This window comes from Pteronotus mesoamericanus, unplaced genomic scaffold (assembly GCF_021234165.1).
Source record: "Pteronotus mesoamericanus isolate MK-2021 breed Mesoamerican mustached bat unplaced genomic scaffold, CSHL_Meso_final scaffold_705, whole genome shotgun sequence".
Taxonomy (NCBI): domain Eukaryota; kingdom Metazoa; phylum Chordata; class Mammalia; order Chiroptera; family Mormoopidae; genus Pteronotus; species Pteronotus mesoamericanus.
Window position 1 is genome coordinate 14,514,696 of NW_026555326.1, and position 21,985 is coordinate 14,536,680.

At 52.5% G+C, this 21,985-nt stretch overlaps 2 protein-coding genes and 1 non-coding gene across 4 annotated transcripts; 1 reads left to right on the forward strand and 2 right to left on the reverse strand.

Moving 5' to 3' along the window:
- Positions 1–264: 264 nt before the first annotated feature.
- TRIM46 (tripartite motif containing 46) lies at positions 265–9,340 on the reverse strand. Of its 2 annotated transcripts, none has more exons than XM_054563457.1 (10): positions 9,213–9,340; positions 7,537–7,798; positions 6,736–7,079; positions 5,905–6,048; positions 5,694–5,789; positions 4,765–5,018; positions 4,374–4,495; positions 3,113–3,415; positions 2,002–2,299; positions 265–973 (listed from the first exon to the last, which is right to left on the reverse strand). In XM_054563457.1, exons 1-10 carry the CDS (start codon positions 9,273–9,275, stop codon positions 580–582), a joined length of 2,280 nt encoding a protein of 759 aa, XP_054419432.1. In that variant the 5' UTR covers positions 9,276–9,340; the 3' UTR covers positions 265–579. The 2 variants fall into 2 exon arrangements, with proteins under 2 accessions (XP_054419432.1, XP_054419433.1); XM_054563458.1 differs by lacking the exon at positions 265–973 and adding an exon at positions 1,391–1,501.
- Positions 9,341–9,897: 557 nt separating this feature from the next.
- KRTCAP2 (keratinocyte associated protein 2) lies at positions 9,898–13,050 on the forward strand. The gene is made up of 5 exons (XM_054563453.1): positions 9,898–10,024; positions 10,358–10,512; positions 10,636–10,699; positions 12,578–12,644; positions 12,880–13,050. Exons 1-5 carry the CDS (start codon positions 10,021–10,023, stop codon positions 12,998–13,000), a joined length of 411 nt encoding a protein of 136 aa, XP_054419428.1. The 5' UTR covers positions 9,898–10,020; the 3' UTR covers positions 13,001–13,050.
- A 4,617-nt stretch (positions 13,051–17,667) lies between these two features.
- Positions 17,668–17,799, reverse strand: LOC129062493 (small nucleolar RNA SNORA68). The gene has a single exon (XR_008528284.1). It is a non-coding gene; the product is annotated as a small nucleolar RNA SNORA68 (small nucleolar RNA).
- Positions 17,800–21,985: the final 4,186 nt, after the last annotated feature.

Genomic DNA, 21,985 nt, shown 5'->3' on the forward strand with positions numbered 1-21,985 from the left:
GCACGTTGGCATGGGTGCGGGACAAGTAAAGCATGCAAGAGGGAGAAGAGGGACATCAGAGGCATGCGGCTGAAGGGTGTGGGGACCCACAGAAACAAAGGATAGGGTCCTTTTCCCCTCCCCAGGTAGCGCACGGGCGGTGTCCAACCAGAGGGCCTGCCCGCTCTGAGGCTATAGTTCAGCACCCGCGGGGCAGGGAGCTTGGCAGGGCAGAGGGCAGAGCCGGGGATCATGCCCAGTGTTCCGGGAACCTTCCCTCCCAGCTGGCCTGAGGGGGTACACGGGGCGGGGCAGGGGCAGGGGTTCTCTCCGTGACTTGGATAAGATGCCAAGGGCAGAGCGCGGAGCAGAAACTTGGTGGGATGCGGGTCTGGATTAACAGGCAATGGAGAAAATGGGGGGCAACCAGAGAGGTGAGCAGAGGAGTGTCCCTTGGTCAAGAGAAGGTCCTGGGAAGACACAGACATGGGGTAAAGGACAGGACCCCGTGGTAGGAAGAGTTAGAGGGAAAAGCTGCCGGAGGAATAACCCAGTTCCAGAAAGCTTGGAGGGCCAGGGCCCAGGAAGGGTGTGAGATGGTCAGTCCAGCTTGGCGAAGCCCCCGATGGTGACCTTCCTCTCGGGCTTAGTGCCCACGGGCTCCTGTAGCTGCACAGCTCCACCGCCAATGAAGCAGAAGGCAGGGCACACCGGCCCCGAGCAGTCCAGGGGGCACTCCAGAAGCCCACGGAAGGACACGGCATCCAGGAAGGAAACCCGACCCTGCTCGTAGTCCAGGCAGATGCCCAGGCGGGGTGGCAGAGGCACCGTGCAGCCGGCTGCCGGGCCATCCCTCCCTGTCAGCCCTGCGTTTGAGCTGGCCCCGGATCCCAGGAGGATCTTGCCCATGCCGATGGTGAGGAAAGCAAAGGGCGGCGACGCCTCCACCGTGGCATCCTCGGCCCCGCTGTCATGTCCACTGTCTGGGTCGTACCTGCAGGAGCGGATGTTGCGTAGGAGGGTGTGGGGGGGGGGGGCGGAATAAGGGAGCGGGACGTGGTGTACCAGAAGGCTGCAATGTTGGAAATATGGAATACTGGTTGAAATGATGGATTTGCGGTATTGAGGAAAAAGCATGTTGAAGAGACAGGAATTAGAATGTAGGGTTGGGGGTTTAGTTTGGCAGGAAAGGGGTATTGAAAGGAAATCACACTGGCAAGAGAGGTATTGGGGCAAGAGAAAGACGAGGTGTTGGTAAAGCACACTGAAGAAATGCAGCTTGTCGAGGTAGGAGGGTGGTGGGAAATACGGTTTGGGAACATGCTGGGAGAGGGTTCCGAGGGTGAGAGGGTGCTGGGAGAACGCGGGGCTAGTGACTAAGGTGCTGGGCGAGGAGAAGAGCAGAGAAAGGGTGCTGGGAAGGGAAGTGGTGGGAGAGAGGTGAGGGCGGGTCGGTGTCACAGAGGAGAGATGTCAGAAAGATGTGGGATTGGGGACAGAAAGCACTTTGAAGAGAAGGAGTCTTGGGGGATAGAGAGCGAGGGATTAAGGGTTCAGGAAGAAATGCATGCGTGGGAGGGTGTTAAGCAGGATGTCAGGGATAAGAGGGCGTGGAGATGGAAAGTTTAAGGAAAGAATTTTAGGGTGTTATAATAGGGTTGAAAAAGGTATGGGAAAGAAAACATTTTGTAGGGAAAGGATGTTGGAAATGGGGTATTAGACATGGCGGCTTGGAGAGATGGTGTATTAGTCCTGAGTGACAGATGGAAATGGAGAAGGTTCCCTCTTCTATCATCTTTGTCCCCAGCCACATACTCCAAAATTCAATCCTCAAAGCCTTCCACTGATCCCACATTTTCTCTGGCTACAGGCCCCTTGGCCTGGCTTCCAGTGTCCTACTGCTTCCTCCTAGTCTCCTCCCAGCTCCACCTCAGCAAGTCTGTCCCCCCTTGCCACCCCTACCCTGTTCCCGGCTCCCCCACACAGGGTCCCCACGCTCCATCCCTGCCAGAGTGGCCTAACCTGGGGCTGATCACATCCGAGGCGCCCTGGAAGCTTTCCTGCAGCTTGCTCTCCAGTCCGACGCCCACCTTGACCAAGTAGGAGGCTGGGTCGACGGCGCAGGCCCAGTAGCTGCGGCCCTGCGTCACGGCTACATCACCCAGGACCACATCCACACTCAGGTGGCAGCCAGTGAGCAGTCGCTCAGCAGCCAAGAGCAGAGGCAGCCCTGGAACACTCCGTACCGCTCGCTGGTCCTTGCTGATGGCCAGCCTCTCCCGGCTTGTGCCCCAGCGGCCGTCGAGGAAGAAGTGAAGGACTGGAGTAGGGGAGGGTTGAGGCAAAAGGAAGGACTTCAGGGACAAACACTGGCATTGGGGACTGTGAGGCTCCAGCGCAAGACACTGGCAGATTTCAGAACATGGAACAAGTTGCTACAGGATAGGCAGGAAGCTTTGGGAACAGAGCCCAGAGAACTGGAATAAGGGGAATAAGGAAAAAAAGAAGCGAGTACTCCAAATGGATCTGGGACCCCAGGAAGAGCTGCAGTGATGACAAGTGGACACAGAAACCAGTTCTCCAGGCCCAAGTGACTCCCAATGCTTCCTTTCCCATGGCTGGCCCCACATACAACCCCCTGTTCCATTCTACGTGGTGACATTCTGCCCACTATCATCTGACTCTGCCTTCCAGCCCACACTCTGCTGGTCATGTCTGGCCCTTCTATCCAACCCATGCCGCTTCTGCCCGCTGTGTGGGTGGCGATGCTCCTTTATTATGCCTACATCCTGGGGTCCACACTATTTTCTGGAGTCACTTTACTGTCATTTATTGAGCCCTTACTGGAGGTACAAACTCTGCTAAGACTTTACGTGTATCAAGTAATTCATTTTCACAACAACCCGATGAGGTATTGTAAATACCTCTACAGAAGAGGAACTTGAAGTTCAGAGAGGCCGAATAACTTGCCCAAAGCCACACAGTTGGCAAGAGGTAGTGCTGGGATTTGGCCCAAGGAGGCCTAGCTCCAGACTTAGTGTGATCCACTGCATCGCCCAGTGCTCGCGCACTGGCCCCAGCTGTTAGCGCCTGAGCCCCAGAACACCCTGTGCCCGCCCATCTGCCCACTCACCGGGCGCTGGGGGTGTGTGCAGGTGGACATCTTCACTGTACTCGCCATAGCCGGCTTTGTTGCAGCCGCGGACACGCAGCACGTACACAGAGCCTGTATCAGGGTTCTCCAGCAAGGCACTGGTGCCCCTCACCTCCTCCCGCCGCTGCCAACGAGTGGGGCCCGGCTGGGCAGGCACGTCTGTGCGCCGGAACTCAACGGTATAGTGCCAGGCAGGTGGTGAGTGGGGAGGAAGCCTCCAGCACAGGAAGATCTGGTCGTAGGCAAAGGTACGCTGGGTGTCAATGACTGGAGCCTCGGGCACTGTTGGAAGAGAGAGCAGGGTCATTCAGGGCCTGGCCACGGGCCGGGCGTGGAGGGCAGGCAGGAAAAGGGAAAGCAGCGGGAGCCGGGGGGGTGAGTGTGGGTGAGAGGGACCTGAGGAAGAGACCCCTCTGGGCACTGGGCAGGGGGTGGGCAGGCAGAGCCCAAGGGAGAAGGAGAGAGGCAGGTGTATGCTGGGCAGGCAGGAGTCCTGGGTGCTAGTCCTGTCTGCCACGCTGGCCTTAGGTCAGCTATTTCCCCTTTCTGTGCCTCAGTTTCCTCCTCTGTCAAATGAGGGCATCAGACCAGATGGGTACCCTTCTTTCTATGACCCTTTTTATTCTATGAATAGAGGAGGCCCAGGGAAAGGCCACTGGAGCCCAGGCAAGAGGGCACTGAACAGGAAGGAGGGGACAGAGTAGGAGGGAGATAGATACAAGAGTCAGCAGGATAGAAAGTGGGGGACAATGGAGGGCAAGCAAAAGCTTGATGGCAGGGGACAAAGGTTAAGGAAAAGAGAAGAAAAGTCCAGAGGATAAGGGGCACAAAGACAAAAGGTCAGAAGGGTAAGGATTAGGCAAACACCTAAGGAAGGAAGAAGAGAGGGCACAGATCTGAGGAGGACCAAGGGTCTGGTTAAATCAGGACAGAGAAGGAAGCAAAGAAAGGGTGGCTGAGCTGCTTGGGGGCTGCGGGGTGGAGCAGGGGGCCCGGGCCGCTGACTTGCCTGGGGTGCTCCGGAGCAGAGTCCGCGGTGGCCAGAGCCTACAAACAAAGAGAGGGAGAAGCAGCGCTGAGCGCGGTGGGACGAGATGGCCTGCGGGCTAGGTGGGAGGGGTGGCTGGCCAGGCCAGGCAGTAGGCTGGGAGGTCCCTGGTGGGCACTGCCCCCCGGGCCCGCTGCTGGGGAAGAAGGGAGGAAGGCTCTACTTGGGCATGGGGTCTGGCCATCTCCTTACCTCGAAGGAAGTTAAGCTCTGTCAGCAGCTTCATCTCACGCCCCACGTCCAGCTGGCAATGGCGGAAGGAAGAGCTGGCAGCTGGCCGAAATGTCTGGAGGGCCTCTGTAGCTCGGGCGATCCTGGGATGGGGGCACCCAAGGGTCAGGCACTGCCATCTGGGCAGCCATCCTTCTCCTTGGTTCCACCTGCCTGCCCCTAGAGCCCTGGCATCACCTTTGGGTCTTTTCCTTATCCCTCAGGCAAGCTGGGTATTGGTTTGGTTTAGTGAAAATCCTCCGGACCCAGCTCTCCATCAGACGGTACTTGAGACATTGTCTTGGACAACAGCTACACCTATGACGCCCCTGCCCCTTGAGAACCTGTGCCCCAGAGCTGTGCCCCAATGTACCTGTTATGTAACTGCTTGGCTGCTTGTACAAAGCAAGGCTGGTCTGTTTCCTTAAGGACCTCCTGGGCGTAGCCCACCAGACCGGAGCCATCCAGCAGGCTCCGGTGCTCCTGGAGCTGGGCGCTGAGACGGGCCAGCCGCTCCTGCTGGCATTCCTCTATGGCCTGAAGCAGCGATGCCCTCTTCTCTTCCAGCACAGCCCCCAGCCCCCGAACCAGCTGGGACACCTCCTCCTTGGCCTGCTGACCACTCACCTGCCCAGAGAGCAACACTTACTATTTTCTGCAAGGCAGGGCCTGTCCCAGCCTCCCAGGGTACCACACCATGGCTATGATCACAGGGAATCTGGTGAAATCCTACCCACCCATTTCAACAGGGGGAGGTTTATGGCTCCAAAAGCACCTGTATACCCAGAGGGGCTCAGCTCCTGACCATTTGTGCTAACCTTCCTGGAGCCCACACCAAATCCCTAAGGACTCCGCCAAATAAAAGAGGGCATGAGCGTACTGATGCCCACAGGGCCTGCATTAACATCCGTTGGCATCTGTGCCATGCTCATGGCCCATCCCGTGTCAGCTGACTCACGCAATCTGGAAGACAGTATCAGAGCCATTGCCATTGCTCCAGGGATATATGCCATCCTCAGCAGGCACCTGAGCCTCAGGGCATCTGAGCTATGTCCCTGGGGCTTTTCAAGCTCTCCCTGTCCTGAGTGATAGCCACCCTGTCCCCACTGTAGCTCCAGGTACAGCCTGCCCTGGGGCATTGATGTTCCTGCCAACCTGGTTTAACTAGAACCTTAACACGTTCATGGACCCCACACTGGCTTCCTGAGCTTGCAACCAGGTGATTGGGCCATGCCTACCCACACCCCCTTGCCGCTTCCACCCCTGGGTAGGACCGAGGGCCACCTCTCTGCCCTCCCTCACCTCAGTGTGCCTCACGGTCTCCTCCAGCTCACAGATCTGGGTCTGTACTGTGTCCTGGTTTCCCAGGATGTATGTCAGGCTCTTTGTCAGTTTGTCCTGGGCGGGGAGGAAAAGGTAGGCATCACACCCAGCTTGGCAGAAGCCAGCAGTTAAGAGGAGGCGTGAGTGAGTTAACACTGGGGCTGAGTGTGTGTAGGGGGGTGGTCCTCACCTTGAGGGCCTGGTAGGCACTGAGCACTGGTGTGATCTTGTGCCCACTGTGGGTGCGCCTCACTCGGCAGAGTTGGCATACCAGCCGCTGGCATGTCTTGCAGTAGTGGGTCACCTCTTCCTTGTGGTCCGGGCACATTAGGCCCTGGGAACAGAAAGAGCAGTCATAGTCAGCCAGTGGGTGTATAAGGGCGCTGACCTGCCACAGGAGAAATTTGGTGCCCTCCCTCCACTGACCAGATTGGGGTGGAAGGGAGCTCAGCTGGTAGTGCTCCATGGTGCCCCCTGGTGGTACATGCTGGCATCAAAGAGAGCCTGTCCTGCACTCTCCAGGCACCAGCATAGCTCTTCCCTTCATCTACCTCAGGAACGATATAGTAACAATAATAATGATGACAATTAATCTTAGCCTGTGGTTAATAATTACCCTTGTCTACCTTGTTCTCCTTCACATCACAATGCCTAGAACAGCACTAGGCACATAAGTCCTTGATACATATTTATCATGTGATCCTCTGAACAGCTCTGTGGGTGTAAATATTGCAGGACAGACAGTATCAGCCTCATTCAGCAGATGAGATGAAGGCTCAAAGATGTTCAAAGATTTGTCCAGAAACCAAACCGGTGACCTTTTGGTTCCCAGACCAGCACTCAGTCCACTGAGCTACACCAGCCAGGGCTAGCGCATTTTTTTGTTGTTGTTACAGAAAAAGGAGCTTGGCAATGGCAAAACCCTGCCCACCTCCTTTCAGAGGCCCACAATGCCAGGCACCCCCACCCATCCAGCTCTACCATACTGCTACCTTCTCAAGCCCTACAAGTGCTGGCTCACCTTGGGGCGAAACGAGAGGGTGGGCAGGGTGGGCTCATGCTGGGCCTTTTGGGTGCCCCAGGGGTGGAATAGCTTGAAGCACTCATTGCAGAAGGTGGCACGGCACTCGGTGCAGCCCTTGGTGGCCTCTAGAGGTGGGGGCTTGCACAGCTGGCACAGGATGGCGCCTCCCACACTCACACTCTGGCGGTAGCGTTCTACCACACGCTCCAGGGTCAGGTTCCGGAACAGGCCTGCCAGGCCTCGCTCCCCCAGCTCCACATCACCCTGGCAGGCTGGGCATGGGAACGTGATCACCTGGGGGTGCAAAGCTCCTCGCTTGCGCCCGGGGTATGTCCCAAAGCCTGTGGATGGGTAGGGGAGGTAGAGAGGTGAAAATTACAGCTGGCTAGGGGTGGGGAAAGTCTGTTCAATTCAAAAATTAGCCCCGGCTGGTGTGGCTCAGCACATTGAGAGCTGGCCTGTGAACCAAAGTGTTGTCGGTTTGATTCCCAGTCAGGGCATATGCCTGGGTTGTGGGCCACGTCCCCAGTTGTTGTGTGAGACGCAACTGATTGATGTTTCCTCACACACTCATGTTTCTTTCCCTTTCTCCCTTCCCCTCTCTCTAAAGATGAATAAAATCTTTACAAAATTTAATTTTCACTATGCCATAGGTCAACTGAATTATTAGAGCCTAAATGAGCACTATCTCCACCCCCTGAAAGACAGACAGATGCCCCTGGCCAGGGATGGAACCCTTTCATCTTCCTGATAAACATCCCAGTATCCTCACCCCCATCCCACAAGCCCCAGTCCCACCTGATTTAAGCAGCCGGTCCAAGCGGTCTGGCTTGGGGAGAGTTCTGCGAGAGAGACGGGGACTTCGGGTGGAAGGGGTGGAGGCAGGAGAGGTAGGTTCGGAGCTGGGATCCCCACCATGGCCTACATAGCCCTGCTGCCCTAGCACCTCACGGGCACAGGCCTGGCACACGTTGTGGGTACAGGGCAGCACCAACGGCTGCTTGTACATCTCTTGGCACACTGGACACAGCAGTTCCTTCTCCATGTTCTTCATGCTGGTCTGTGAAGGGACCAGGAGGTTGGGTCAGAGCTTGGACACGAGGGCTTATCTTGACAGGCCTCTCAGCTGCCCTTGGAGACCCAAGGGAATCTTGGGAAGGGGCAAGACAAACTACCTATGGCTTTTCCCCAGCACCAGCCTAGGCCTGGTTCATAGACCTTCTCAGCTCTGTATCTTGCCTCGGTTTCCCTACTGCAGAGCTAAAGGGCTACGGAGGAGGAGGGATGGCTGGAGCTCCTGGTTGGAGCTTGAGTCTCCCAGAGTCAAACGCCACCCCCTCCACTCCGCCTGCCCATCCGGATCTGCAGCCCCTCTCACCTGGCCATTGCCTCCTCCCCCCACCTCTGCTGCTGCCTCCGGCACTTCTTTCAAGGACACAGTCCATTCGACACCTAGGTGCCGACCCCCGCCCCCTTCTCTGGCACCCTCCCTCCCCTCGCCTCCGGCCCCGTGTGATTCCTCCTTATAGGCAGGCGCAGCTCTTTCTCCATCCTTTTGCTCACCCTGGCAGTCTTCCTGCCGCGACTCCGGCCTGCGGCAACCCCAGCCTCCATCCACCATCCTTCACTTCCCCAACCGTCTCCTTCTGTTCCCCGTTACACTAACCCATTTTCCTTCGCCCCCCACCAACCAGACCTCCCGCTCCCTCCCCCGGCGTAATCCGAGGTCGTCGCATACCCCTCCCCAAGCAAGGGGTAAACAAACGCCTCGCCTACTCGCCCCCTCCCCACCGGAAGTACTCTCCTCCCTTTCTTAGTGGCCAGGGTCCTCAAGCTACGCCCCACCCCCTCACCTCACCTTGGTCCCTCTCTTCGCAGCCATCCCGGTCAGGGGCGCAGCTGACAAAGGAGGGAGGGACGTGGAGGGAGGGGGAAGAAAGAGGGGGGAGAGCAGGGTTGGCACCGCCCCTGGGAGAGCCGGGCATGGGTTGCCATGACAACGGCAGGAGGCTCGGAGGCAGCCCGGAGTGGGGGTGCGGTGGGGTGGGGTCTCGCGGAGCTGTCCAAATTGAGAACTACACCCTGGGGCGGCTCCTTCAACACCTCCACCTGTCCTCAGTTTTCTTGGGAAATTTTCAAGTTCACAAACGCCCCCTCCTCACAGGACAGCCCCATTGCTCTGCAGCCCCAGCCCTACTGCACTGTTGGCCACTACCCCAGCCCACCCGCTGCGCCCGGGCAGCTCCTGGCTTCTCACACCCCAGCAGATGGACGCCTTCATGGCACCCATCTCTGGGCTGCCCCCGGGACTACCCTCTCATTCCTACACCCCGACCCTCCCAGTCTTTTCTTGCCATCACCAGTCCCCTGCCTGCATCCCAGCATCTTGCTGGATTTCCACCTGTTCGAGGTCCCGGCCTGCCCCAGACCGCTATACTCCACCTCCCCTTCCCCTCGACCCCACCTTAACTCACACTGATGCGGACCAGTGCATCCATGATGGAAGTGAAGGTCTGCATATCCTCACCCTCAGCCATGGCCCTACCTTGCCCGCCCGCCCCCGGGTGCCCGATCCGGGCAGCGGCTGAGAACCCCGGGCTTAATGCAGGAGCTCGGTGGGGGTGTGGGAAGGGGTGGGGGTAAAATATCACTGCGCATGCTCCAGGGACAAACCTCAACCAGCGCCAGTCAGGGTAGGAGGTGGGAAATCGTTTTCCCCACGTGGTTCTCAGAAGGCGGTGGTGGTGGAGGGCGGTGTAACATGGAATGGTGTTGAGGGGAGAACCATATCTTAAGTTCGCATTCTTCCTCGGCTCCTAATCTTACTCGTATAAAGCAGAAGAATAGTTTTAGATAAAGATGGACTCCAGGATGGCAGGACTAGATTTTGGTTTGGCCGAGAGTCTACGGGACATGTCGAGTCAGTGATTGAGTGGGAGGGAGGCTTGAAGAACAGGCATTAGAGGTGACATAAAGCAGGCAGAGGTGGGTAAGAGGCTATAGGCCGTAGTCCCAGTAACTTGAAGAGTTAAGTGCAGCCAGCTTGAATTGAGAGGCAGAAGTTGCTCAGAGTGCGGGTAAGGACCGGGGACTAGGGCGGTGGCTCTGGATGCTCTTTGACGCAATATTTCCTCCCTGCCGGAAGAGGTCGCCACATACAGGCGCCCAGGGGTAGAAAGAGGAAGACGTGGGGGAAGCAAGTTTGCGCTAGGTGCTAACGCATCCGGTTCGTCTCCCGTCTTTTTTGGCCACAGGCGTCTGTTGGACCCACGGCAGGGCGTGATGGGTAACAAGACCTGCGGGATCTCCCGGACGGAGTAGTGGGGGTCCGGGTTGGGGCAGACCAGCTTTCCTGGTCCCCTCCACTCAAAGCTGACGTGTCCTGGGTTCCAGGGGGCGGGCCAGCTTGCACTGGACCGGACGGAGGGTTCCGCGCGTCCCGGGCTGAGGAATTCCTGGGGGTCGCCGTGTAGTGCGGGGAGTTGGGGAGTATTGCTCCAGGCCCCGGGAGTGCTTCGAAGTGGTCGGGCCCTCGAACTTCGGGACCTGCAGAATCAGCCTGCGGCTCCTGGAGGGAGGACTGGGCCTGATTTCCCGTCTCTTCTCTCATCCCCTCCAGTGGTGGGTACGGGCACCTCGCTAGCGCTGTCCTCCCTCCTGTCCCTGCTGCTCTTCGCTGGGATGCAGATGTACAGCCGCCAGCTGGCCTCCACCGAGTGGCTCACCATCCAGGGGGGCCTGCTGGGCTCCGGCCTCTTTGTCTTCTCTCTCACTGTATCCTCCTGCAGTGGAGGGGGGCGAGGTGTTTGAGGGTAGGACGGGTGGAGGGCCACGCATGCTTGTGCTGATCCCATTGCCCACACAGTTCTGCCCTACTCCTTAATTCCCTCAACCCAGGCCTTCAATAATCTGGAGAATCTTGTCTTTGGCAAAGGATTCCAAGCAAAGATCTTCCCTGAGAGTAAGTGAAAATTGGGGGTTGAGAATTTGGACACTCTCCTCTAACCTCCCGCAACACAGTACTGAATTTCCAGGTGCTTAGAAGGTAAAGGTTGTTTAGGAGAAGGAAATATGTTAATAAGTCCGATGACACTGTGGATCCAAGACTTTAGCTAGCTCCTGGAATGGGAGCTGGAAGAGAAGGCCTCTGAAAGCAAGAAACTCAGTTGCCTTCTGGACAGTTCCCAGGGAAAGTTTGAGGGGAGCAGACAAGTTTGGACCCATTTTGCATACATCATGGGGAGGTGTTTTTTATTCCCACCGGAAGAAACAGCAGGAAGGACCAAGTTCGTTAAAGAGGTAGGATGCGAAATTGACCCAATATTAGTGAATTCTCCCTGAGATGATTGTGAAGAGCCTAATACACCAAGTTTCTGGGTCAGCAGGAATCCTGACCAAATCAAAATAACTGTGAGATTGTTTCCTGTCTGATATCCTTGTTATTGCATATGTAATTGACATTTGATGACTTAGTTATTTATGGAGAATTAAGTTCATAAAGCAATCATACCAGGAATGCCACATGCTCAAAACTTGACAGCAGAGGCCCCTGTCAGTGCAGCAGAGGTACAGAGGCCCAGTGGCCAGGCCTCGGCAGCCTCGCGGCTCAGCCCAGACCCACCCGCTTCTTGCCGGTCCAGCTGCCGTCAGCTCCATCACTGTCCTATGCTACAGGGCTGGCTGTGGGCTGCTGCACGTCCTGGGCCTTAGCTTCCCACTGGTGACGAGCTGGCCACTTTTCTTCTGCCCTGACCACCTCATGAGGCTGCTGGTCATAATCCTTGTTGGTCCTGGTGCCGGCAAAGGGAACCAGTGCCGCCACATCATCCAGAAATGTGGCTACACACACCTTTCTACAGGAGAATTTTGTGATGAAAGGAAAAACCCTGATTCACAGTATGGTGAACTCACTGAAAAGTACCTTAAGGATGGAAAGGTTGTGCCAACTGAGATAACCGTCAGTTTTTTAAAGAGGGGAATGGATCAGACAATGGCTGTCGATGCTCAGAAGGCTAAATTCTTGATTGATGGGTTTCAAGGTTGAAATAATAAATGTATCTTATAAATGTTTAAAAAAAAAAAAAAAGGAGCAGATGCCTTCTCATGTGAAGCCTTCCTGTGGTAGAACAATCATCAGTGTTGCCACCTCTAGGTCTTGCTCTCACCCCCTAGCCCTGTGGCAAGCTTCCAGAGCTCCTTCCATCCAGCAGCCCCAGGACTTCTCTCTGTCAGATATGTTTCCATGTGAATTGTCTTCATTTACTTGAGAAAGAATCCATTGTTGTGGGGCAGGGTTCTTGACCCTCTTTGCTAGTCCCCACGTGGCAGGTGGGGTTTGCCTTTGCTTTCTGCCCTTCCACCGCCTTTCCAGTCAGACCCTGGATAGCCTGAGACACTCTTCTGCCCCCATGGGCATGTGTATCCGGGCACTCTGCCCTCCAACCTGTGTCTACGGAGTGTGGCCCTTGGCTTCCACCACTGACCAGTTTAATGAGTTGATCCTCATTGGCTGGCTTTTGTTGGAGAGGCCTTGACCCTCTTCCCCAAATGGGAGAAAACCTTGCCCTTCAGACTCTGCTATCGCTTTTCCCCAGAGGAAATCCAGGATAGGGAAGTTCAGTGATATCTGGGGCAGAGCTGGTGACGAGCATGCCTCTCCTGCCTCCATGTCCTGGGCGTCAGCAAGGCATCTGAGGTTCTCCTGTAGTCGTCATGCCATAGCCCTCCAACCAGGTTCCCCAAGATTCAGAAGGCCCCAGGTTTCTCCTAGACTTCACGTATGAGTGCCTGGTGTTTCCATTCTGACTTCCATCCTCCTTGTCCCCTCTTGCCTCCGCAGTTCTCCTCTGCCTCCTGTTAGCTCTCTTTGCATCTGGCCTCATCCACCGAGTCTGTGTCACCACTTGGTAAGTGCCTGACAGCTGGGCAAGGGGTATCCTGTCCTTTGGTCCTGCACCCTCCTGCAGTGGTGCTATCCTTCCCCAGACTGCCCTTCCCCGCTCTCCTCCCTCTCGCGCCCTTCCCCATTTCCCTAGGCCTGGGTCCGGATTCTTCCTGAGGCTGGCGTCTGGCGTCTGCCCTGGGAAGCGCCGGCCGGGAGCATACCCGCCGATGCCGTGACCCTTTTGTCTTCCCCTGTAGCTTCATCTTCTCCATGGTCGGTCTGTACTACATCAACAAGATCTCCTCCACTCTGTATCAGGCAACAGCTCCAGTCCTCACACCAGCCAAGGTCACTGGCAAGGGCAAAAAGAGAAACTGACCTTTTGAATATTCAATAAAATTGATTGTTTGTAGCCCTGTGAGCTATGGGACGCTATGGCCCTCTCTTGCCATTGCCTGCGGGTGCATAAACGTTTGGGCACATGGGTACCTGCTGTTTTCAGAACTCGGGGATGGTGGGGTGGTGGGGCTTTTCTTCCACCAAGGTACATTTTTACCAAATACTTACAAAGTGCCGTGAGTGGCCAGGTGTTTTGCCAGGCACTGAAGTGACATATGCGTGTGTCTCATCATAGAAAAAAGTGCACCAGCGATCAGCAGACTTGACCTTTGGGAACAGGGGTAAAGGCTGCAGGGCAAGAAAGCCCGTCAGAACTGGAATAGCTCTTGGAACAGAAGAGTAAGGGAAGGAAAGGCTTCTCACCCTTACACCTCCCCACGGGGTTCCGTTTATACCTGTGTGGGCTTTGTTACTCCCTGGTTCCCACTCAGCAAACTAGCCCCCTCCCCTTCTCCACGTCTGTGGGTAGGATTCCTTACTGACATTGTCTACCTATTCTACCTCACCATGGACATACGCCTGTGTTTAGAAAGACTCCTAGGATTGATTGCTGTTCCATCTCCTCCATTTTTTTCTCTCTAGTAGCAAAGAGATTAGGAGCTTACCAAGTTTTAGCAAAGTATATAAAACGATAGGGACAAGGTCATCAACATTGGAGCCAGCCTTGGTAGAAATAAATGAGAGATAGGATGTCCTAAGTGAGGAAGGAAGAACTAATGAAGATGAAGAAGTGAGTCAAAGGAGTTCAGGTCAAGGATTAGAGCCCCACTCCCCAACTTCCTCTTATTAGAGGCCTACCCCAACTCCCATTTGTGGCAGAAATCCCAAACCCTTTCTCCTGTCGCTAGGCTGAGGGAGTGCTATGTAGTTTCCCTGGGATGCCTGCAGAGGGCACCAATGGCTCGTGTCCAGGAGCCTAGCAACAGTGTACCTTGCAAACACACTCCCAGGGCTGAAGAGGGTTGCTGCTGGATCTTCAGCGGAAGCCAGCCTTCTTGGAGGACCCAGAAGTCTAGCTTACTTGGGAGGGCTGAAGCCTGGGGCAAGTCTCCTTGCTCACCTAGGCCGGGAGCAGAGGCCAGGAGTTAACAGAGACCAGAGCCTCCCTGAGAAGGAATAACAGCTCTAGGCTCCAACTTAACTAGTGATGGTTGGGGGGTTGCAGTATGTCAGACCCTCGGAAAGGAGGAGAGGTTGTCCAAAATGGGCCCTGGACCTACGAGGAGATTGGGTTGGACCTGGGTCTCACTCTGACTTTGTCTTGACCTGAGGTGGGAGCAGTGGGCAGAGGACCAGGTCCCAGGCCACGTGAGAGTGGACACAGCTGGGGGTATCTGGCCATCTGAGAGCAGCTTACCTCCCAAGATGAGAGCTTGGGTGAGGCCAGACTAAGGAAGGTCGGGGAGGAGCTGGAGATCAGGTGCCAGGGGACCCACTGCGTAGGCACCAGGGACAGCAGGTGGCCCAGAAATAATGACCCCTTCCTCAGGGAATGCATTTACAAGGCAGGTTGGCGCCAACCTCAGCCCTCCACCCAGCCTATCTCTGGGGTGCCTAGTTGTAGGCTGCCTGTACCTGACCTACCAATTAACCCTGGCAAAGATATCCCAGCCACCTGATCACTGTCATTAAGTAAGGGGGTGGGAGGGTTTCGTCGCTTCTGGAGACCTGAAGGTGAGAAGGGCAAAAGTGCTAACCTGTTGGCCCTTGGACTCCTGGGGCTCTGCTCCACCCTGAGAGACTGGAGGACTGCGGGGTAGAGGAGCAGTCCCAGCCCCGGAGGACAGAGGGAAGCCAGATGTTTCCTCCTGCCTCCTGTTCTCTCACACGCGGCCCCTACACCCATGCCTCCTATGCCTGCTCCGGAAACAAGAGTAAATAATACGGGGGGAGGGGGTATGAACGGGGAGGCTGGCCCATAGGGCGCTCCTCGGGGCGGGAAGTGATACCATGAACAAGAAGGCAGTGTGAACGTGAGACGGGCAAGGAGGCTGCTGAACCCCGCAGAGGCTGGACTCCCCTTGTGCGGAAACTGGCGTGGGGGGGTGCCTGGCATGTAGGGCACAATAGAGGGTCAGGGCCGGGTGAAGGAGCTCGGGGCAGGCCGGGAGGGGGAGTCTGCGCCAGGCCAGCCCTTTCCGGCCCTTATTGTCCTTGGTGAGAACAGGACACGGTCTCATTCCCACTGCTCCCCTCCCCGCCAGCTCTGCTCCCCGGGGGGTCGGGAAGGATGTTGGGAAACAGGAGCAAGCTAGAGACCATTAGAGACAGAGATGCTGAGAGACACAGAGGCGGATACAAAGGGGAAAGTTTCAGTCAAAAGCTAGCATTGACATTCACTGTGAGCTCAGTAGGCCCTTGGCACTGTGGGAACCACAACAGAAGAGGAAGCTGGAGGCCCTGCCCTGAGTACACTCCTTGGCTTAGGGTCACCCACAGAGTAACCTCCTAAGCAAACAATGACCCAAACCCTATGCAGGCACAATTGTTGGCACTATTGCTTTGCCTCAGATACATTCTTTGCCCGCCTCCCAGCAGACTGGAAGGTCCTCACGGGGCAGAGCCAAGATCTCAAATCCCACCTGACAGCCGACACCATTGAGAACAAGCTGGTCAAACAGAGGTTTACACTGTGATGCTATTTGACTGAATTCCTCTGGAGACAGGGGAAGGCCCCCTAGCCGGTCCTGGAGTTAGATGTCCCCGTCACCTGCTGCAGGCCTGCCCGCCGGCACAGTGTAGTAGAGTCAGCTGTTCCCAGCCCAGGTTCTGCAGCCTGGGATGGGGCTGAAAGGGAGGCTGGCACCCTGCCTTCCAGCTCTGTTCTACCTGGGGCATCAGTTCTCAGCAACTGCTTCCTGGGGACAGGCCCTCCAAAAGATCCAGAGAGGTCCAGCTCCCTTCAGCTACGGAGGGTCCAGGTATGCTTTAAAATGGGGAAAAACAGGCATGTTTGAAATGTTTAGATTGAACAAATCAATGATTTTTAACAAGATCACAGGATTTCTAGAAATTTTCTTTCACAGAGAGCTACAGGGCCCTATTTTATAACGTAAAGTCCTATGAAAATGGGCATATCAAATTCATTGTATGATTCTTTCTACTTGTGTACATACTTGAAAATTCCATAGTAAAAGTTAAATCATTTGTGTGGTAAGTCCCTTCTTTGTGTTTTATCAGAGATTAACAGTGTTTTTGAGTGGGATTGATTTATTTGTTTTCTAAAAGGTTTGGTTTATTTAGTTTAGAGAAGCGAAGGGAGGGAGAAAGACAGGGAGAGAAACATCAATGAGTGGTTGCATCTTGTGCGCCCCCTACCGGGGACCTGGTCTGCAACCCAGGCATGTGCCCTGAATGGGAATTGAACTGGCGACCTTCAGCTTGCAGGCCAGCGCTCAAGCCACTGAGCCACACCAGCCAGAGCATCTATGCTATTCTTAACATCCTCCTATTTTGTTCCTACCAAGTATGCTTCTTAATCTCTGTACCATTTCCCCCATTCTCCCCTTTCCTCCTCCCAGCTGACAATCCTCCAAATGATCTCCATACCTATGCTTTTGTTCCTGTTCTGGTTGCTTCTTTTTTTCTCTTAATTAATTAATTATTTTTTTCAAATACATTTGTCTCTGCCTACCGCCCACCATGGTTGCTTCTTTTGTTTGTTTGGTGTTTAGATTCAGTTGTTGATAGATGTGAATTTATTGCCTTTTTAATGTTTGTGGCTTTGATCTTCTTTTTCTTAAATACCATATTTTGCCATGTATAATGTGCACATTTTTGCCCAAATATTTGAAGAAAAAATAAGGATGCACATTATACATGGGTAGTACTAATTCTGTATCTATAAATGTTTTTAATTCTTTTATTTATGCTTAAACGTTAAAGTGTAACTCTAGAAAGCAATAATTATATCCATATACAAAACAATACCCTGAAATATGATCATCAGTTTTGTTTCTGAATATAAATATATAAAAAATTGAATTAAAAAGTTAAAATGAAAGATTTTTTCCCTGAAAGTTTGGGCCAAAAATGTGGCTGCGCATTACACATGGGAGCACATTTTACATGGCAAAAATACGATAAGTCCCTTTAACATTTCCTATAATAACGGCCTGGTGGTGATGAACTCCTTTAGTTTTACGTTGTCTGGGAAGCACTTTATCTGCCCTTCCATTCTAAATGATAGCTTTGCTGGATAGAATAATCTAGGTTATAAGTCCTTGCTTTTAATCATTTTGAATACTTCTTTCCAGTCCCTTCTTGCCTGCAAGGTTTCTTTTGAGAAATCAGCTGATAGTCTTACGGGAACTCCTTTGGAGGTAACTCTTTGCTTTTCTCTTGCTGCTTTTAAGATTCTCTTTTTATCTTTAACCGTTGGCATTTTAATTATGATGTATCTTGGTGTGTTCCTCTTTGAGTCCAACTTGTTTGGGACTCTCTGAGATTCCTGGACTTGTATGTCTATTTCCTTCACCAAATTATGGAAGTTTTCTTTCATTATTTTTTCAAATAAGTTTTCAATTTCTTTCTCTTCCTCTTACCTTCTTGCATCCATATGATTCAGATGTTGGCACATTTGGATATGTCCCAGAGGTTCCTAAGCCTATCCTTGTTTTTCTTTCTTTTTTTTTTTTTGCCACCAAGAGTGTAGAACCTTTGAATTCACTTCAAGGGGCAAAGCCACAGCCCCTAAAGGCGACAAGATCTGCTTGCTGTCAGCACCACTGTTTAAACTGCTGCTATGACAAACACCAATTCTTGGATTTAGGTGCTTTATCTTTGTTTGTTTGAATTCTTGTTTCTTCTTTCTGTTCTGGTTGAATGTTTATCTCTCCCTTCTGCTCCAAATCTTTGGTTTGAATCCTGGCTTCCTTCCCTTTTCTGTTGATTCCCTGTAGATTTTTCTTTATTTCACTTAATGTAACCTTCCTTTCCTTTTTTTTTTTTGCTGTACCCAAGAAGTTCTCTGAGTGTCCCGATCACTAGCGTTTTGAACTCTGCATCTGATAGGTTGGCTATCTCCATTTCACTTAGTTCTTTTTCTGAGTTTCCTTCCCATTCTTTTGTTTGAGCCCTTTTTCTTTGTCTCCTCAATTTGGCAGCCTCCCTGTGTTTGTTTCTGTGTATTAGGTAGAGCTGCTTTTACTCCCTGCCTTAGTAGTGAGGCCTATGTAGAAAAGGCACCTATGAATTATGTGGGACGGAGGCTTAGGTAATTGCCAGGGTGGAGCAACCCACTTTGTGTTGTGTGAGGAGGGCTCAGAGTGGGAACAATGCCACTACCTGGCTTCTAGACATTCACCTGACACTCGCCCCATTTCCAGTCACTTCACCTCTTTCCCATGTGTGACTAGAGCCCTTGCAGCTGCTGCCCTGGTGGTGAATCCCAGAGTGGGTGACTTTGCAGAAGTTCTAAGACCATGCAGGCCCTTTAAGTGGTGAAAATCCAGCAGTTCCTTCTGCCACCCCAACCTCCACTGGTTTTTACAGACAGAGGTAATGGGTATCTATCTTCCTGGTGCTGGAACATTGGACTGTGTGGTCTGGCCTGGGGCGGGGATCACTCGCTTGCAAGGTACCCCTCCCAATTTTTATTCATGCATAATGTGGAACCTTCCGTTCTGCCACTGCTGATCCTGCTGCCTCTCCCCGCCATACTGCCTTTCTGCCCATCTCTATGACTCTGCCGCTCCTGTCCATCTGGATGAATGTGGCTTCTTTAAATTCTTGGTTGTCCAACTTCCATATAGCTCTATTTTCTGATGGTTCTGGGTGTTATTAGTTTTGAAATCTGGTTGTAATTCTTTCTGTGGTTGCACAAGGAGGCAAAGCGTGCCTACCTATGCCTCTATCTTGACTGGAAGTCTCATTACTCAATATATTACATATTTATTTGATTGTTTTTTGTTTGTCTCCTAGAACTTCATTGAAAGCAAGGAATTTGTTTTGTTCACTACTGCTCACCCCATTAGCAACTCAGCACTGTCATACTTGGATCTCTTTGCTAAAATTCAACTTCCACCCTGCCCCAGTTCCAAATTGCTGAATCCCCAGCATCAGTCAAATGCTTCTCTCAGCTGCCAGGCCTGTCCCTGGTCCCTCCTTCCTCAGGCTATCTTCTTGTCCCACCTTGGTCTCCTCTAGCTTACCTTCTCTAGGAAACCCTGCCTTACCCAGCCTCTTCTCCAATCAGCAACAGGATCTCTGATACACCATTTCCTCCTAAAGCCTGCCTGTAATTTTTTAAGTACGTGTTCTTGTTGATTACATGTGTGTCCATCCAGTCTCCCCAGTGGAACTGTGGGTGCCCTGAGGACAGGGATGGTGTCAACACAGCCTGACCATCTGGAACCTTTGCCAAGAACCAGTAATCACCTTGGCACCCGTGGGCACACAGAAAGCTCCGCTGCCTGACATGATACACACAGGCACACGTGGGGGCCGCCCACTCCTCTAAGGTATGAAGCCACTGACCTGAGGGACCAATCCTACCCCCCGACACAAGTACTTTTAAGGGGTCATTAATAGCCTGGCCTGCTTTTCTAGCCTCTTCTCCTGCCACTCCCCAGGAAGTTGTCTTTGTCCCAGAAACAGCCACAGAGGATTACTCACCATGGATTCTCATGCCTCTGTGCCTTTGTTCAGACTTTCCCTGGCCTCACATACCACGCCCCCCCCCCCCCCCCCAGCACCTGAACAACTCTTACTCATCTTTCCAGGATCAACTCTAGTGTAAGGGCTTCTGTGGGCGGGGGGGAAGGTTTCCCCCCAACCCCCAGTCAATTCTCTCCTCTGTGTTATGTGTAATTTTGCATATTCCCCCTTCACTCATGTACTTTATTTTTATTTATTTATTTTAATTCTCACCTGAGGATTTATTTATTGAGAGAGAGAGAGAAACATCGATTGGTTGCCTCCTGCATGTGTCCCAGCTGGGGATCAAACCTGTGACTGAGGCATGTGCCCTGACCGGAGTTGAACTAGTGACATTTTGGTGTGCAGGGACAATGTCCCCACCGATTTAGCCACCCTGCTACGGCCGTTCCATGCACTTTAGAATGAAGACTCTCAGGTTGGAATTTGTCTCCCTTTGAAACCAAAGCTCACAAAAACAGAAAAGCCCAACGAACGTGAGCGTATCCATCTGCAGAAGTAACTCACCTCAACATAGTTTGGGAAGGAGGCTGGGGAAGTGCTTCCAGCAGCTAAGGTGCATCCTCAGCCCTGAGATGTAACTAATGACAGTCATTCACAAGAACAACAAGAGTGGCTAACACCCATTATGTGCTTTCCAAATGTCACAGGTTGGTTTAAGTACCTTACCTACATTATCTCCTTTAATCTTGAGTGCAATCCTTGAGAGGATCAATTATTGACTCCATTGTACAGCTGAGAAAACTGAGTCTTAAAGAAGTTAAGTTACTTGCCCAAGATCACATAGCTAAGTAAAGGAAAGAACCAGGACCCAAGCTCTGCGCAACTGGTCTCTAAAAGCTGAAATGTTTAAGCCCCGTGCTGCGCTGCCTCTCATACCCTGCTATAACCACATGTATTGTGTCCTGCTGTGGCAGCAGAAGGGTGATGCTCTGCAAAAAGACTGACAGCACGGAGTTAGACTACCAGGACCTTCTGGCTTTTGTCCCATGCTATCCGAGGCCCAAAACCCTGGGCCTGGCAGGGGATAGTCTCCGGAGCAGTTATATTTCCTGGGACCAGGAAAGCTGGGTTAGTTTCCCTGGAGGCCATTAAATGCTAGCCTATCCTTCCCTCTGTCTTTCATCTTACATTTATAGAAGGCCTGTTGGGTTTTCCACACTGTCCTTATTCCTGGAGATACAATGGTCCTGGGCAGACCCAGCAGGCAAACAAAAACCCTACAACCCAACACAGTACATGCCATCTATAAGAGAAGCAGCGGTGGCTCAGAGGAGGAAGATGGTGACTAATCCTGTAAGACAGGGTCAAAACCCAGGAAGGCTGCTTGGAGGACATGATGCCTGAGCTACAGAAATATATATTCACATATTCTTATGGCACATATAGGGTTTCACTTTTCACATTAATTTTTTTTAACCCACTGGGAATTAATTTTGGTATAAGGTGTGAGGTTGAAACCTAACTTAATTTACTTTTGCAAATGGTAAGCTAGTTGCAAAAGGTTTTCAAACAATTAATCTTACCTCACTTGCTTGAGATGCCATTTCTAGCATATGCTAACCTGGTAAATGTTTGCTCTATTTTTTAATGTTTTATTCTGTTCCATTGATCTTGGGAAAAAGGTATATATTGTAGTGGCAAACTTTGCAGGCTCTGAAGTCAGATTATTTGGGGTGTGCCTCAGTTCCCTCATTTGTGAAATGGAGATAATAATAACACCTAATTAAAAAAAATAATAGCACCTAATTCATATAATGGCTGTGAAGATGGAATGAGATAATGCACATAAAGTACTTATTACAGCACCTGACACGGAGTAATCAATCAATGAACAGCAGCTGCTCTAGTGATTTCTATCTGCCCATTCCTGGACCAGTGACCCAGGAGGGTGAAATTACTAAATGCATAGCTTTGAGCTGATGGGGCAGCTCTGCTGATTACTATCTGCATGACCTTGGGCAAGTTACTTGTCTTTTACTGTCTATCTCTCTGTTCTGGTTTCCTCACTCATAATGAGAGTATGAAAGTATATTCTGCAGCATGTTGTGAATATTAAACATGGCAATGTCAGGTGAATGTTTATTCTGATTATTATTACATTACAATTTATTATCTGTCTTTATGTGTTGTAGCACTTCTCCCTGTCTTTCCCCCCAAAATTTTATGGGGAGTGTCAATCATTCACAGCCAGGTCTACTGTGGGTTAATAAAATAGAGTTTCTGCAAAGTTGATGCCTAGCCCCTGATCTGTGCCAAAAGTCATTGTGACCAGTGAGGTCTTGGGTAAGCGACCAGCAGGATTTA